Source organism: Paroedura picta, chromosome 3 (genome assembly GCF_049243985.1).
Source record: "Paroedura picta isolate Pp20150507F chromosome 3, Ppicta_v3.0, whole genome shotgun sequence".
Classification (NCBI taxonomy): Eukaryota; Metazoa; Chordata; class Lepidosauria; order Squamata; family Gekkonidae; genus Paroedura; species Paroedura picta.
This window is the reverse complement of record NC_135371.1, coordinates 31,699,072-31,713,396: the sequence shown is the minus strand read 5'-3', so window position 1 is coordinate 31,713,396 and position 14,325 is coordinate 31,699,072. Positions and strand designations below refer to the sequence as shown.

The 14,325-nt window shown below is 42.7% G+C and overlaps 1 protein-coding gene across 1 annotated transcript; it reads right to left on the bottom strand.

The window, feature by feature from the left end:
• Positions 1 to 1,080: 1,080 nt before the first annotated feature.
• TRNT1 (tRNA nucleotidyl transferase 1) lies at positions 1,081 to 13,794 on the bottom strand. Its single transcript, XM_077325229.1, has 8 exons — positions 13,454 to 13,794; positions 12,436 to 12,616; positions 10,132 to 10,325; positions 7,930 to 8,068; positions 5,863 to 5,989; positions 5,217 to 5,410; positions 4,023 to 4,276; positions 1,081 to 2,378 (listed from the first exon to the last, which is right to left on the bottom strand). The coding sequence occupies exons 2-8, from the start codon at positions 12,614 to 12,616 to the stop codon at positions 2,130 to 2,132; spliced, it is 1,338 nt and encodes a 445-aa protein (XP_077181344.1). The 5' UTR covers positions 13,454 to 13,794; the 3' UTR covers positions 1,081 to 2,129.
• Positions 13,795 to 14,325: the final 531 nt, after the last annotated feature.

Below are 14,325 nucleotides of genomic sequence, written 5' to 3'. Positions count from 1 at the left end.
ATTTTATGTATAGTTTAAATAACTGTTGTCAGCCACCCTGAGATTGCTGTTAAGGAGGGGCAGCCTAAAAATCTGAGAAAGAAATGATGAAATAGGACCCACACCTTTTCCCCTTACATCAACACCAGTAATTGAACTAAGGCTTTGTTGCTGAAGACCAGCTCATTCATTAAAATCTATGTCTTACAAACTAATCACCCAAACCTGGTCCTAGGATACATTTTAGCCCAGTCCAGTGTGGTCCTTTGGACCTGACTCTTACTCAGCATAACATACTGGTTCATTCTATGCTGTTTTCTTATGCACTTATAAATAAATAATAAATAAATATTGGAGATTCTGCATATCAGAAGGTGGCTATTTAAACTTTTGTTGATCTGCAAACTTAATCCTCTTTTGCAACATCTATTTTCTTCTCTTCGTTTGTATAAACAGTGAATTTTATTTTGGGATATATTTCCTGCCACTCTTACCACCGCTCACAAAACTTAGTCTTCCAGATTTGCCGATTCCTCCATCATAAATTCAGGAGGTCTACTTTAGGTAATAGCATCAACCAATGTAACCCAAAATTGTGCAAGCTTTGGTATTTTTATAAAATAGATGTTTTGGGGTCTGGTTTTGATATATGTGAAATTTGCATCCTGTATAAAAATGCCAGATGGACTGGAATAAAGTGTTGTCATGGACTTTTTTCTCTGTGACGTCTCAGGCACATTTGGTTTGTCCACTGCCAGCCTCTGAAGGCAGGTATGGGCAGTCTGGCAGAATACAAATGAACATCAACTTAAACCAAATCATCTCTTCATTTGCCCAGGCTATCCCAGAAGACTTGTTTTCAATTGCATGGCAGAATATGGAACTGAGAAGCATTACCTTTCCATTAAAACAGGTTTCTAACTCCTCATCATTCAGAAGTGTATTCATAAGTGTTTCCACTCCTGTAATAGCCCTTTGGGCTGAGTCCATGACTCCTTCCTTTGTACTTGGTGCTTTCCCATGAAGTGATAACACACTCATAAGATTCAATACACTCAAAAATAAGACTGTAGCATACAATTTCAATACTGACAACTGGCCTTGTACCTCTCATAATTTATTGTCACAGAGAACATTAGAGAGTGCCAATCAACACTAGAGTATCCAAAGAAACAACAGGAAAACAACTGCATTGACAAGGACTTTCCTCAAAAGAAACAGAAGGAAATTTGGACCCCAGAACACTCTCTGTGAACCTGTTTGCATTTCATTACTTCCCTTGTTATTTCCTTTGTGTGCCAAAGTACTTTGAACACGACAGCTGCACTTGGTTTGTGGCTGCCTTATTACATCCTTTTAAATTCAAGGCCTGAGCAGCTCAGTGGTTTACAGGAAGTAAAATATGGAGAGAGAAGAAAATGCAAAGAGCTGTTTTAGTTCAATGAAATGTCCAAATTACAGAGGAGTCAATTTTTGCAAAACTGGAGATCTTTTAAAAAAGAAGAATGTAGTTCAAACACACTCATAAGATCTGTGCTTCTGTCACCACGGGCTGAAAGCTTTCTGACAATGAAACTACTTCTTTGCCCGCTCCTGCCTGCAGCCACCCAAAATGTCCTCCCAAATGCTGCTCCAGGAGGACCCCCCCCATGAATGCTGCAATCAACTGTTCAAGTAAATAACAGAAGGGCATTGGTGTTATCCAAGATACAGCAGCTTATCTGGAAAAAGATTGGCAAAGTAAGATTTCCACTGACACTCTGAGCTGGCAAACCTTATAAATCCTACTCTGATCCTTCTTTCACCAGCTGAAGCCGAGCCCTGAACAGGTATTTACTTGAAGCATGGAAAGTGCCTGTTTTGCTCAAGTAGATCTGTGTTATTACTTACGCTCACCATTATGACCAAAGGTTAAAAACTGAATACCAAGAATATGTTCCTTAGTGTGGAAAATGGAGTCAGAACATTACTACAAAAATATAAAAATTGTTTTTGGAACCTTGCCTTAGTTATAAAATGAAGAAGTTGATTCTTCTGAAAACTCTCAAAGCCAAATTACCACACTGACTTACAAAGAGTAAATATTTACATATGGAGTTTGATTTAATTTGGTGCACTGTATTATTTCACAAGGATTCCCCAGTTTTGTTTTATTCAATCTTTACATAGCTTAAGAGGTCTTCCTTCTCCATTTGGTACCCGCTCTTCTTCCACTGGTCCCGTAGTTGTTGTAAGTGTATCCCAATTTCTTTCCCAGAAGAAATCCCAATTTTTCTTAAGTCATGGCCGCTTACTGGAAAAGTAGGTATAGACCAGTTTTGCATTTCTTTCAGAAGATCTTCTTCACCTTGGTACTTCAGAAGCTCACAGATTTTGGATACTGCATCAGGTTCCCTTGACTTTACAAAAAATACACCATGTGAGAGACATGAACAAAACTACAGCACACAAGCACTGCATACAACATAAATCAAAAACTTTCCCTCTTGCACAAGAATTCCTGGTTCAGGTGCTGTGGCTCAGTGGCTGAGCATATGTTTGGCATGCAGAACATCACAGGTTCAATACCTGGCATCTCCACTAAAAAGGACTAGAAAGTAGATGATGTGAAAGACCTCTCCCTAAACACCTGGACAACCCCTACTGGTTTGAGTAGATAATACTAATTCACTATAAGGAAGCTTCATGTGTGTTTATATACAAACCAGTATTTTTCTCAGTGCCTATCAAAAGATCTTGAAGGAGAGTGGCTTGACCGTATTGTATGTGGAAGGGCGCTCTTGTTTATGTTTGTTATCAAAACAGTATGCTGGCCTCAAACAACTTGCAAACCTACCCACAACCCCCTGAACCTGAGGTCATATATTTAACCTATGTCTACATATTTTCCCCCTTAAATTAAGTCCCCAAGGATTCAATGCAATTTATAGTCTGGTAAAGATACCTAGAATTACATAAGTAATCTACTATTTTGGAACAGTTGCCCCAGGCCACTCAAATGGCAAGAAGCCAAATTCAAATATATTGTTACAGCAGACAATATTTACTGAATGGCAGACTTCTAACATTGCTTGGCATGAATGAACCATTTTCCCCACAGTGTTTATAGCTCTAGTCTCCTTAAAATTTCAACCTGCATCAATTACAAAGAACAGGATCCCGTTTCACTGTGAGACGTGCTGTAGTAATTCTAACCCTTTGATCTCTCTCTTCCCTCACTTCTAGAATTCAGACTAATCAGAATGCCAGAGTACTAAAATTTAAAGGTGAACACTATTTCATTTGCAAAATTTCTAAAATATGAGAACAGACCTCTATGTTTTTCTGGAAATTTCAAGTGTGACCCTACTTAAATTAGCTCTATAGTCCTGTGATTAAATGCATAAGGTAAAGGTATCCCCTGTGCAAGCACCGAGTCATGTCTGACCCTTGGGGTGATACCCTCTAGCGTTTTCTTGGCAGACTCAATACAGGGTTGTTTGCCATTCCCTTCCCCAGTCATTACCGTTTACCCCCCCAGCAAGCTGGGTACTCATTTTACCGAGCTCGGAAGGATGGAAGGCTGAGTCAACCTTGAGCCGGCTGCTGGGATTGAACTCCCAACCTCATGGGCAGAGCTTCAGATAGCATGTCGCTGCCTTACCACCCTGCGCCACAAGAGGCTCTTGATTAAATGCATACCCCTTCGCAAATTTGAGTACAAGTTAAATTCAACTAGTTAAACAGTCTGATCCATCTTGCTGTCTATTCATGAACCTTCTTGAGAAACCTTGGATCCTCATCTTGCCTTTTCTGCTCTACCCATAAACAATGCAGATTTCAACAATGATGCGAGATAAGCCAATATTACTTTCTGTACAGCTAATTTACTTAATCATTATGTTGCACCAGTTCCTCGTGTATATTCTAATAGGAACAGCATTTCAGGGGGAATATCCCTTCTGCCCACAGATACCTCCAGTGGATTCAAGTCCAAACTTAACTATAGCTGTTAACCATCAAACTTCACAGCTTTTATAATATAAAGATGAGATAACACTTACATCTAAAACGTAGTCTTTATAAAGTTTAAGTGGTTCAGCAGCATCAGAAGCTTTGACCAAGAAGTTCTTGTGCTTCAGCAAAAACAGCCCGAGATTTTTTTCCTCTTTTGAAATTTTCAACCTCAAATCCAGTCTCAAGACATCATCTGGAACCTTGAATAGTGATGTTAGAACAGTCATTGGTTTTGGAAAGAGATTCTGAACATTTTTACAGACTGTGTCAGATTCCTTTATGCTCCCATTAACAGGTAATCCTAAGGGACACACATACAAAAATAAAAAAGGAAGATGAGAATAAAGTCACCAGGAAATCAGAATGCCACAATGAGATACATTCTACCAAACACAAACTAAATTCACAGAACAACTCTGTTCTGGAATTCTGAGCTGCTGCATCTACAACCGGACTGCATGTCCACTGTAGACCAAGAACACTCCTAGGCCTGCTTGCCTGAATGTTGGGACCAGAGCAACCACTGGCATTTCTACTCCAGTGCTATCACCCTAACCAATATACAGTAGGATTCCCCATCACTAGGTGGCTTTAAAAAACTGGCAATTAACGTATCATTATAGCACTGTCACACATGATCATAAAGGAAGTTGCCTTCTATGGAATCAGTATTGTGTACACAGATTGGTAACAATTCTCCAAGGTCTCAAGAGGTCTTTCTCACCTAATTCACCAGTGAGCCACAGTCCCGCCACTGACAGTGTATCAGGTTTTCAGCTTTTATTTAGGGGAGGGGTAAGTATATCTCTACACAATTAAAAGAGACAGAGACTTCCTTTTTCTAAATGAAAGCTGGAAATTCAGAGAACCTGATAATGCTATAACGGTGTCAGTGGTAGATATTTTTAAAAAGCCACTCCCTTCCCCAGGGTGCATGTAGAGGTAACGGCTATTCTGGGACCTGGGGCACAGAAAATGGAGAGAAATCTGTTATGTGGCCGTACCAGCAACTACAGAAGCAACAGCTAAATCACGCAAGTCCATCCCTATGTGCAAAATACCAGGAACAGCCCCACTGGATAAGGCCAATGCACTGCATGAAGAAGTTGTTCTTGTGCAAGATCTATCTCCCACCATCAATGGATACTGACATTCACTGCATTCTATTAGTGACTGTGCCCAATTACTACACTAATGGTTGTCAGCATTATTAATGCATTATAATTATGACTGAACTTTACCCAAATAGCCAGCCACTTCAAGTTCATACATCAGCCAAATCAGATGACTGACATGGTTCCCCGTAAGAATTTTCTTCAGCTCCATCCAAATCCTCTCTCCTGATATTCCAGCTAAACCTTTGGCGTTTTCTCTGATTGCCTCCAATGTTTTGGAGTCATGGTCACCAGGCTTTTCTGCTATCCTCCCATAAAACCTGAAAGCAGATTTATCAGCATTAGGATATGCATAAACGACATCAAGGCAAATGAGAAGCAGAGGTGCCTTCCTTTAGACGCTTCCTTGGTGGTCTCCCATCCAAATAACCACTCTCCTTAGCTTCTGAGATCTGACAAGATTGGAGTATATCATGCCACTTTCCCTCCCTCAGCATTAGAACCTAGAACCAATTTGTTTTATAGCACTTTGAAATGCTGAATTTCATTATTTTGCAAACATTGACATTTAATGTAAACCTTAAGACAAGTTGATCTGATTCTTGATTGATCTGAACAGGGAGTGCTGGATGGGGTACCCAAATGTCCTAACATTCAAATGCACTGATTATGACAGAAGACATGAAGAAACGGGGTTCTAATAAACTTGAAGGGAATCTCTTTGTATAGCGTCAGTAAGTACATTTAATATTTAGGAAAATAAAGTTACTACCTGAAGTATCGTAGTATTCGTAAGTAATCCTCTTTTATTCTCTGGTCTGCATATCCTACAAATTTGACTTTCCTTTTTCTTAAATCCTCATAGCCATTGAAATAATCATAAAGCATGCCATCCAAGCCTATCATTGAAAAATAAAGAAAAGCAATGCCGTTTCAGAGGGTTGATCTGAGACAGAACAGCTACAGTCCAGTGTAGTAGTACCTTAGTGACCAATACATTTTTCCGGGCATATGATTTCAAGAGTCAAAGAGCCAATGACAGCAATGCATAATTATTCATGTTTACCTTTGGCATTTGATCAAGGCAACTGTGAGCGCAATTGTTTGGACCAAATGATCCAGGAACAGAACAAGTTCATAGAGTAGTTCCCACCCTCCCTCTTGCAGCCCTCCTCATAAGTATTGCCATGGGAAGGAGACCTTCAGGAACTGTAGGGTGGTTCTCAAGGTGACGCACTGGCAGAAATCACACACATATACAGGTCATTTGTAAATGGAGTGAGTGGTCACTAAGGGTTGACAGGGGCTATGTTTTCTAATGTTCGCTTCTTGCAACCCCTGCAACACATTTCATATTGTTCCCTAAGTAACACACAACACTTAGAAACAGCTTTTATTATTATTTATTATATTTATGTACCGCCCTCCCCGAAGGCCCAGGGCTGTTCAGAAGAGAGGGACAAAGAAGGCTGCAAAGGGAAGAAGATACCATGAATTTGTTCTGTTCACTGAATGTGGCCTGACATCTATTCCAACAATAGTTCACTTTGTGGCATTTACCTGGTAAGGTACAAGAAAGAGATTTAACTTCCACTTCTTTACTCAACCAGAATTTGTACAAAAAGCACAAGTAAATATGCCAAGGTAATATCTTTTGTGACAAACTATATTACGGTGAGTCTCCTTAAGGCAAGAGGACATTTTTTCAGGTTCCCCTAATGCAGTGGTACTCACTCTGGGTTGATGAGAGCCATAATAACAATTACCATCAATCATATGAGCCACATTGACTTCTGTCCTGAGCACAAAGCCTGCAGCTTACTGCTTCTTTGTTTCAAGGTGGGAACCAACTGTCAGCCATGGTCCCAATGGGCAAGGTTCTTGTCCAAATTCCTGAAACATGGAGTGGGTGCCAAGTGGGGGGTACTGTGCTCATAAATGCCATGTTTGTTTTTGTTTTTTCACTTTCTGGCCTCTATATTCCTGCAGAACAAATGGATGAAATCTCCCATTGTAAGAAGTTTCATTCTGATTTAGGCATCTTCTGGCATAAAGCATATTTGAAAGCTCTCCTCGCAGAAGAATGCCATGTTTGACTCCTTAGCCACTCTATCACTGCTCTAGTGTAACACTCACAGGCATTTAAAGTGGGAAGATTTTATCTATACACAAAAATATTAAAAATAACTAGACTTCCCATCAAAGTGAGATGTTCTTGCAGCTATTGTTTCCAGCACAACTGTTAAAAGGCATCATTGCAATGGAGAATTAACAATAGACCAATGAAGAACCATAATGAGAAAAGATCGTGCCTATTTTTAAAGCATTCTAGCAGATTCCTAAAGACCTTACTTGAACTATAACACTAGTGAAGTATTCAGGTATTAGATAAAATGCTACAAGGAGTTGTTATGCTAACTGACATCCATGTCAAATAACTGCTGATCAAGCAGAAATCAATGTTACTTCCCAGGGTATGATTGGAAAGTATGTGACAGCAGCTGGGCTACAATTAAAGTGGCCTTGGGTGAAGCCACTGCACAGATGGAAGACTCCTTGAGAATTCCACACCACCTTGAGTTCCACAATGGAGAAAAAGTGGGGCACAAATTCATTAAACAAAATTATTTTGTTCCCTTTTGAGTGTCTTTTCAGGCCGTCATGTGTGTGTGTCCCAGAAGAGCTCACCATCCACACACTGCTGAACCTCACATGTGTACAGGCCAATATACACTCATAGCGGCTGCTGAAATTACACGACAGTACACAAAACTGAATGCACTATGTGAACGATCAGAACTTAAGCAGTTACTATTTAATTTCAGAGGGGAAATGTTACCTAGGAACATAGAATTGACAGTAAGATCTCTTCTTTCAGCATCTTTTTCCCAGTCAGTTGTGAATTCCACTTCCGCATGTCGTCCATCGGTAATCAGATCAATTCTCAATGTGGTAATTTCGAAGTTCTGCTCATGGAGCTATAAAAGATTGTTTTTAAGGTGTTAACTGAGCTTCTTTACAATATAATCTTCCCAACATGGGAATACAATATGCTTTTTGTATAGATTCTGTGTATCTTTGTCTGCCCCTTCCCTTAACAGTAAATTACCCAGATAACAGTCTGAGGACAGGGTCACTGTTAAAGCCAAACAGGAATCAATTTACTCCTTGATGTGAGACCGCATGAATTCTTCATTTAAACATCTCTTGGCTAGGTAAAGGAAGAACACATCAATAAAAGTGGCCACCTTCCCCCTCAATATCCATATCTGAACCTGCCTTATTATTGGTCAGTTATGAATATTCTGACTGGCAGTGGCTTTCCAGGGTTTCAAATAAAGGTCTTTCACATCACTTGTTACTTGAACTTGAGATGCCAAAACTGAACCCGAGTTCTTCTGTATGTAAAGCAGATGCTCTACCACTGGGCCTTTCTCATGAAAAGACACCCACTCACTTAAATAAGAATCCCATTACTTGGTATGTGAAATATATTCCCGAAGCAACTTCTGCTTCACATATGACTTGGAACTTACCTTAAAGGGGGGTGGAAATTAGCAGTAGAGCCTGGCATGACAGGCTTCAGCATTCCCTTCCTTCCACCCTGTGCCTGTGCAGGAGGCACACAGAACTGGCAATAGAATAAACAACTTGCCCCCACTGGCCTTTTTTTTTTCCTGATGAAACTGCACAGAGTAGAAGAGAGGGAATGATGAAGGCTCTCACAGGTGAAATGTGAGTTGGGCTGGGACAATCCCTCAACTAAACTCAAATGTTGTGAATTCAGCCACTACGAGTCACAAAACTCTTAGACATGATGTTTTTTTTTCAGACTAAAGTTCCATACTTTCTTAATCCTGTCTTCCCTACTCACTTGTTGCTCAGGCTCACATTTTGCCTATTATATCCTATCTTTGAATTTTCCTACTACCTAAGCCCTCTTCCCATTTACCACCCCATGTTTGTTGTCTTGCTTTTATTTTTATTATCATTTTTGCCAACAGCACACAGCCCTCCCAATCTTTCTGTTACCTATTGGGCAAGGAAGCCCAAGCCACCACTATATATTATAAGGTGTGCGATACACATATGCTGTTTTCTTAATGCTTGGGGCTGGGTTTCCCTCTGCAGGGCATTAGACTCTGCAAATACCAATTATCTGGGGATCCTGATCCCAAAGACATGCACTTTTTACTAGAGCCAAGGCCTTTTTAGCCCTGGCCTAACCTGGTGGAATGAGTCGCCAGTTGAGATCTGGGCCCTGACAGAGCTGTCAGAATTCCATCAAGCCTATGGCCAAAATCATAGCAGACCAAATCTCATAGCAGAGGCCTCCCTCCATCTCCTCCTTCTGAGCTCCCCCTACTTCTTTATTTTTATCTGATGACGATGCCATCTCCAGTCTGGGGTAGCTGGCAGAGGGTGAGGGATGGGGCTTTAAATTACATTTGATTGTAATTTTACTATTGCAATAGATTTTATTGAATAAATTTTATAGTTGTGAACCGCCCAAGTTCATATGGAAATTAAACATTCATTCATTCATTCATTCATTCATTCTCTTTTGAAGTAAGGAGCAGAGAACATACAATGGAGAGGCAAAGGAGCATGGGCACACATAGCAGGTTCTGTCCAGTTCCTTCCAGTCCCAGCTTGGTGTAGTGGTTAGGAGTGTGGACTTCTAATCTGGTGGGCCAGGGTTGATTCCCTGCTCCCCCACATGCAGCCAGCTGGGTGACCTTGAGCTTGCCACAGCACTGATAAAGCTGTTCTTACCGAGCAGTAATATCAGGGCTCTCTCAGCCTCACCCACCTCACAGGGTGTCTGTTGTGGGGAGAGGAAAGGGAAGGCAACTGTAAGTCGCTTGGAAACACCTTGGGTAGAGAAAAGAAATAGAAGAACCAACTCTTCTTCTATTCTAGTGTGTCTATAACTCTCATTTATTTAGCAACAACAAGATGGTATTCAGAAAGGGCTCCTTTCCAGCATACTTTTCCCCCCATCTACTTTCAGCGTACAGAATGTATAAACCTTTTTTACCCTTGCTGTGATGGTTCCATGTTTTTCTCCACGGTTGTTAATCATGCGGACACCTGCGCTCTGGAACAGCTCCTTCATTTGAGTCGGAGTAGCAGTGGTGGCAAAGTCAACATCTTGTGGCGTCATCCCATTCAGCAAGTCCCTGACAGCACCTCCCGCTATTCTTAATTCATAGTTTGCGTTGTCAAATAATTCTGGCAAGTTTGAAGAAGACAAAATTAAACAGTCATAAGGGGAAAACTTTTAAATAATTTTCGTGTAAGTGATAATTCCCTGCTTACTAGTACAACCTCAGTCCAATTAGAGTTGATGCAATTTCTGTAGTTGGAACAGACAAGCTAGAAGCCCAAGCTAGGCAATTAATTAGGCAGTCTGGAAAATATTCAACCATATCCATTCTTTCCTGATTTACTATGGATTCTGCAGTCCACATGGGTTCTAAGTGATAATGCTGCAAACCTCAACATTTTTACTTGAATATCCTATTTGAAAGAGACGATTTCCATATTGGATCACTGCAAGGATCTGGAAACTACTGATATTATTAAAGCAGCCTCATACCTAATTGGCCAGATTATGTTAGACAAACATCCACATTCCCTCTACCTATCCACCCAAGAGTTTCATCCCCAATACAGCAGGGAATATATTACTCCAACTGTCTTTGGTGTGCCCACATGTATCCAACTGAAGTATTCTACTGCTGGAGTGGACCCCCACGACGGAGCCCCCGGCCTCTACGAACAAGAAGAAGCCGCCGTGAAGCCGCTGCCCGCCGAAGGAGCTGCCTGCCCCTAAGGAGCCGCTCCGCACGGCTGCCGGGGGCTCCCTGCACGGCGGCTTGACGCGGCGAGAGCCAAAAGCGCCTCTCGCCGCGTCAAGCTGCGCCACGACGGAGCCCCCCGCCTCTAACAACACGCTGCCACCAAAAGAAGATGGCCGCCGGCAAGAAGACGCCGCCAAGGAGCCGCCCGCCGTTGCTGCGGCCCTCTCAACGGTAAGCCACCTTTCCTCACCCTGCCCTCGCCAGTCCCTCGCTCTCTCCCCCCCCCTGCTAGCGCCCATTGTATTTGGGATACAATGGGCTTTTTTACTAGTCATAACATAAAACAAGATATCCACATACAAAACACTTAATAATCCTAAAACAATCCAAACTCTATAATAATAATATGGCGGTATATAATTAAAAACCTCTCCCCATTTGGGCCATTGGAGTCGGGGTCCAGATGATAGCATATGATTGGTAATAGAAAAGAATAGAAATCATCCAACGGCTCCGGGCACAGTCTAACACTGTGCCCAGGATCCAAGGAGGGAGCCTGATCTCATACCCTGGGATCCCCACTTGGCCTCAACCTAATGCCTGGTGGAAGAGTTCCATCCTGTAGGCCCTGTGAAACAGATTTAAGTCCTGCAGGGATCTGATCTCTCCTGGGAGTGTATTCCACCAGGCTGGCATCAGGGTTGGTCAAGGCTGGTTTCACCTCCTTGGGCCAGGGACCCTGAGCAGATGTTGATTCAAAGACCTTAGTGCTCTTGGGGAATTATAAAGGTCTGACTGATGTGATCTTTACATGCTTTTAATCCAGAATGACCATGGATCTAATATATAAGTAGTAGCCTCCACAGGATCCTGCCAGCATCTACTGTAGTACGCAGACCCAAATGGGACAAGATGTTGTGGTGAAGTTTTCTATCATCTCAACTGCAGAATAACCAACATCTAAATTACAGCGTTTGAGAATTTTTTCTCGCCAAAGACCTTCACAAAAGCAAATTCTAAATCCCCATTGTAGTAAGAACATAAATACTTCTAAGTTTGTCATTCATATTGGTAGTTCCTCAAAATTAATTATTTATATTTTCAGCATCAAAGAAAAAGAAGGAATGATGAACTGTTACCTGCTACACCAATTCCCTGCAATGAAAGAATTTGCAGGTATTGCCATACAGAACCAGACTCAGTTTGCCATATCATTCTGCGATGTGAGTTGTATAACAACAAACGTTCTGACATGATCTCCCCACTTCTACCTTTCCCTAATGTCTCAGATGGCAGGGCTCTTGAATTGCTGCTTATCGATAATTGCTCGGAGACCACTGAACAGGTAGCCAAGTTTTTATCTATAGTAATGACCCATAGGGTAAAGAAGTAAACATCACTGGCTTCATCTTTTTGTATTTACTGCTCCCTTGCCTGCTGTAACTTTCCTCACAGTTTTTTAGACTTTGTATTACAGAACCAATTTGTATATTGTTTTATATCGTCAATGCCATTAAAGGTTTTGTATTGTATTGTACCTGCTACACTCTTCAATCCAGGTGTGAAGAGGGACTGGAATTCTGGAGACTGTAGCTTCATTGTAGTTAAGTGCCGCCACAGGATGGTAAGCCCTGTGGTGGTGGTGGTGCTGCCGCTGCTACCGCAGGGGAAGAGAGAAAAACCTGCCCTGCGGCCCAGGAGGAACAGACACGTCCGCATCTACAGAAGACAGCGTTGGTTATTAAATGCCATATGATTCAATCTTTTTTTCTAACGCATCTTGGTGATAAAGAGAAGACATCAGAAAATACTAGTCATAAAACACTGACCTGTCCAACATAATTTAAGCACACTCAGTAAGGTTTTAAAGAGGCAATTAAACAAATATTTAAATTTATAAATATATATTTATTTATACTAATTTTGACTACATAACATCATTTGTGTGTATGTTTTATTTTGTTGTGACCCTCCCTAAACCCACCAGGAAGGGCTGGCTATAAAACTAAAGTTATTATAATATACATTAGTGACCAATACAGTTAGTAAGATAACCGGCCTTCACGCCTTTCCGGAACTAAAACAAAGTATTTCCATCACCTAAATTCCTTCCAACAGGGATATCAGCAGCAGAGTAAAAAAACCTAAAATATTCTTGAGTTATACCACAATCAACATGTAAAACCTGGGCTCAAGTGACAGGCAAGCAAACAGGTAATAACGTAATTTTTCTTCTGTTTCTTGCCAACTGTCTTTCCTATGCCGTGCCCATAAACGAGGAGACAATGCGGCCTGTGCTCAACCCCAAGAGACCCATGACCTGCCCCACTAGAAGGTAGTTGTATGCACCACCTCCCTGTAGTAGCTTCACTCTACCCAATTCGCTCAAACTGGGGGAACTCTGCCTGGGATTTGCACTGTGAGTTGACGAAGGGGGCCGCCACCAGCCGGTCGACTCGGGAGTAAGCCCCCCCCCCCCGTCCCGTTACTCCTGGGCCATGGGCTGGCGGAGGGATGAAGAGAAGCCTCCCTGCAGACGGGATGGGCGCCACTCACCCAGGCGCTCGCGGTTGCCGCCGAACCGGCCTCTCCCGTCGCCGCAGCCGACAGGCCGAGCGCGACGGTGAGCTCAGAAGCCTGCGACGGAGGGAGGGAGGGAGGGACGGAGGGAGGCGGGAGTCAGCTCCGCCCCGGAGGAAGGCCGACGGGAGGGGAAGAGGGAGGCTCCTGCGGGCGCGGCTGGAGTCCTGGCTGCGTTCAGGGGGAGCCGGCGAGAGGTCCGGCGGAAGTCGAGTTTTCTTCCTCAGCCGAAGGGGTGGCGGGTGCAGACCTCGCTCTGTGGCTTTTCCCGCCCTTTCCGTAAGGAATCCGGGAGGACGAGAGTGGGGTCGCCGCCTGCATTGCCGCTGAGCCCCTCGTGTGAGACTCTAGGGCGGGGACGGCCGAAGCGTAGCTCTCTAGATGTCCATATAGACTACGTTTCCCATGAACTCTTACTAACATGCGCTGGAGGGGTTTCATGGGAGTTGTAGTTCCTGGGCATCTGGAGAGCCGTTGTTTGGCCACCCTTGCACTAAGGCAGGGGTAGTCAATCTGTGGTCCTCCAGATGTCCATGGACTCCAATTCCCATGAGCCCCTGCCAGCGTTTGCTGGCAGGGGCTCATGGGAATTGGAGTCCATGGACATCTGGAGGACCGCAGGTTGACTACCCCTGCACTAAGGGGAGGTAAACCTAAATTCAGGTGGTGTATCTACTAAAGGCAGCACTGAAAGTTTAGGTCGCTGCAGCAACCTTCTCCAGTATTTTAGATTTCCAGTGAAGATATCAAATGTGGAAGTAATGTATGCATGTTAAACACCTAAATATGCATACATGGGACTTTAAAGATGGGCACGCAAGAACTTTTTACTTCCAAGCTTGGCACAT

Bases quoted from the DNA above. Each gene is read 5' to 3' on its own strand.
- TRNT1 (XM_077325229.1), bottom strand. From the start codon at position 12,616: ATGCGGACGTGTCTGTTCCTCCTGGGCCGCAGGGCAGGTTTTTCTCTC. The intron at 8,069-10,131 runs GTAAAAAAGGTT...AATCTTTTATAG, and splicing joins ATGGAACCATCACAGCAAGG to CTCCATGAGCAGAACTTCGA. The intron at 4,277-5,216 runs GTAAAGTTCAGT...TGTGTCCCTTAG, and splicing joins TGAAGTGGCTGGCTATTTGG to GATTACCTGTTAATGGGAGC.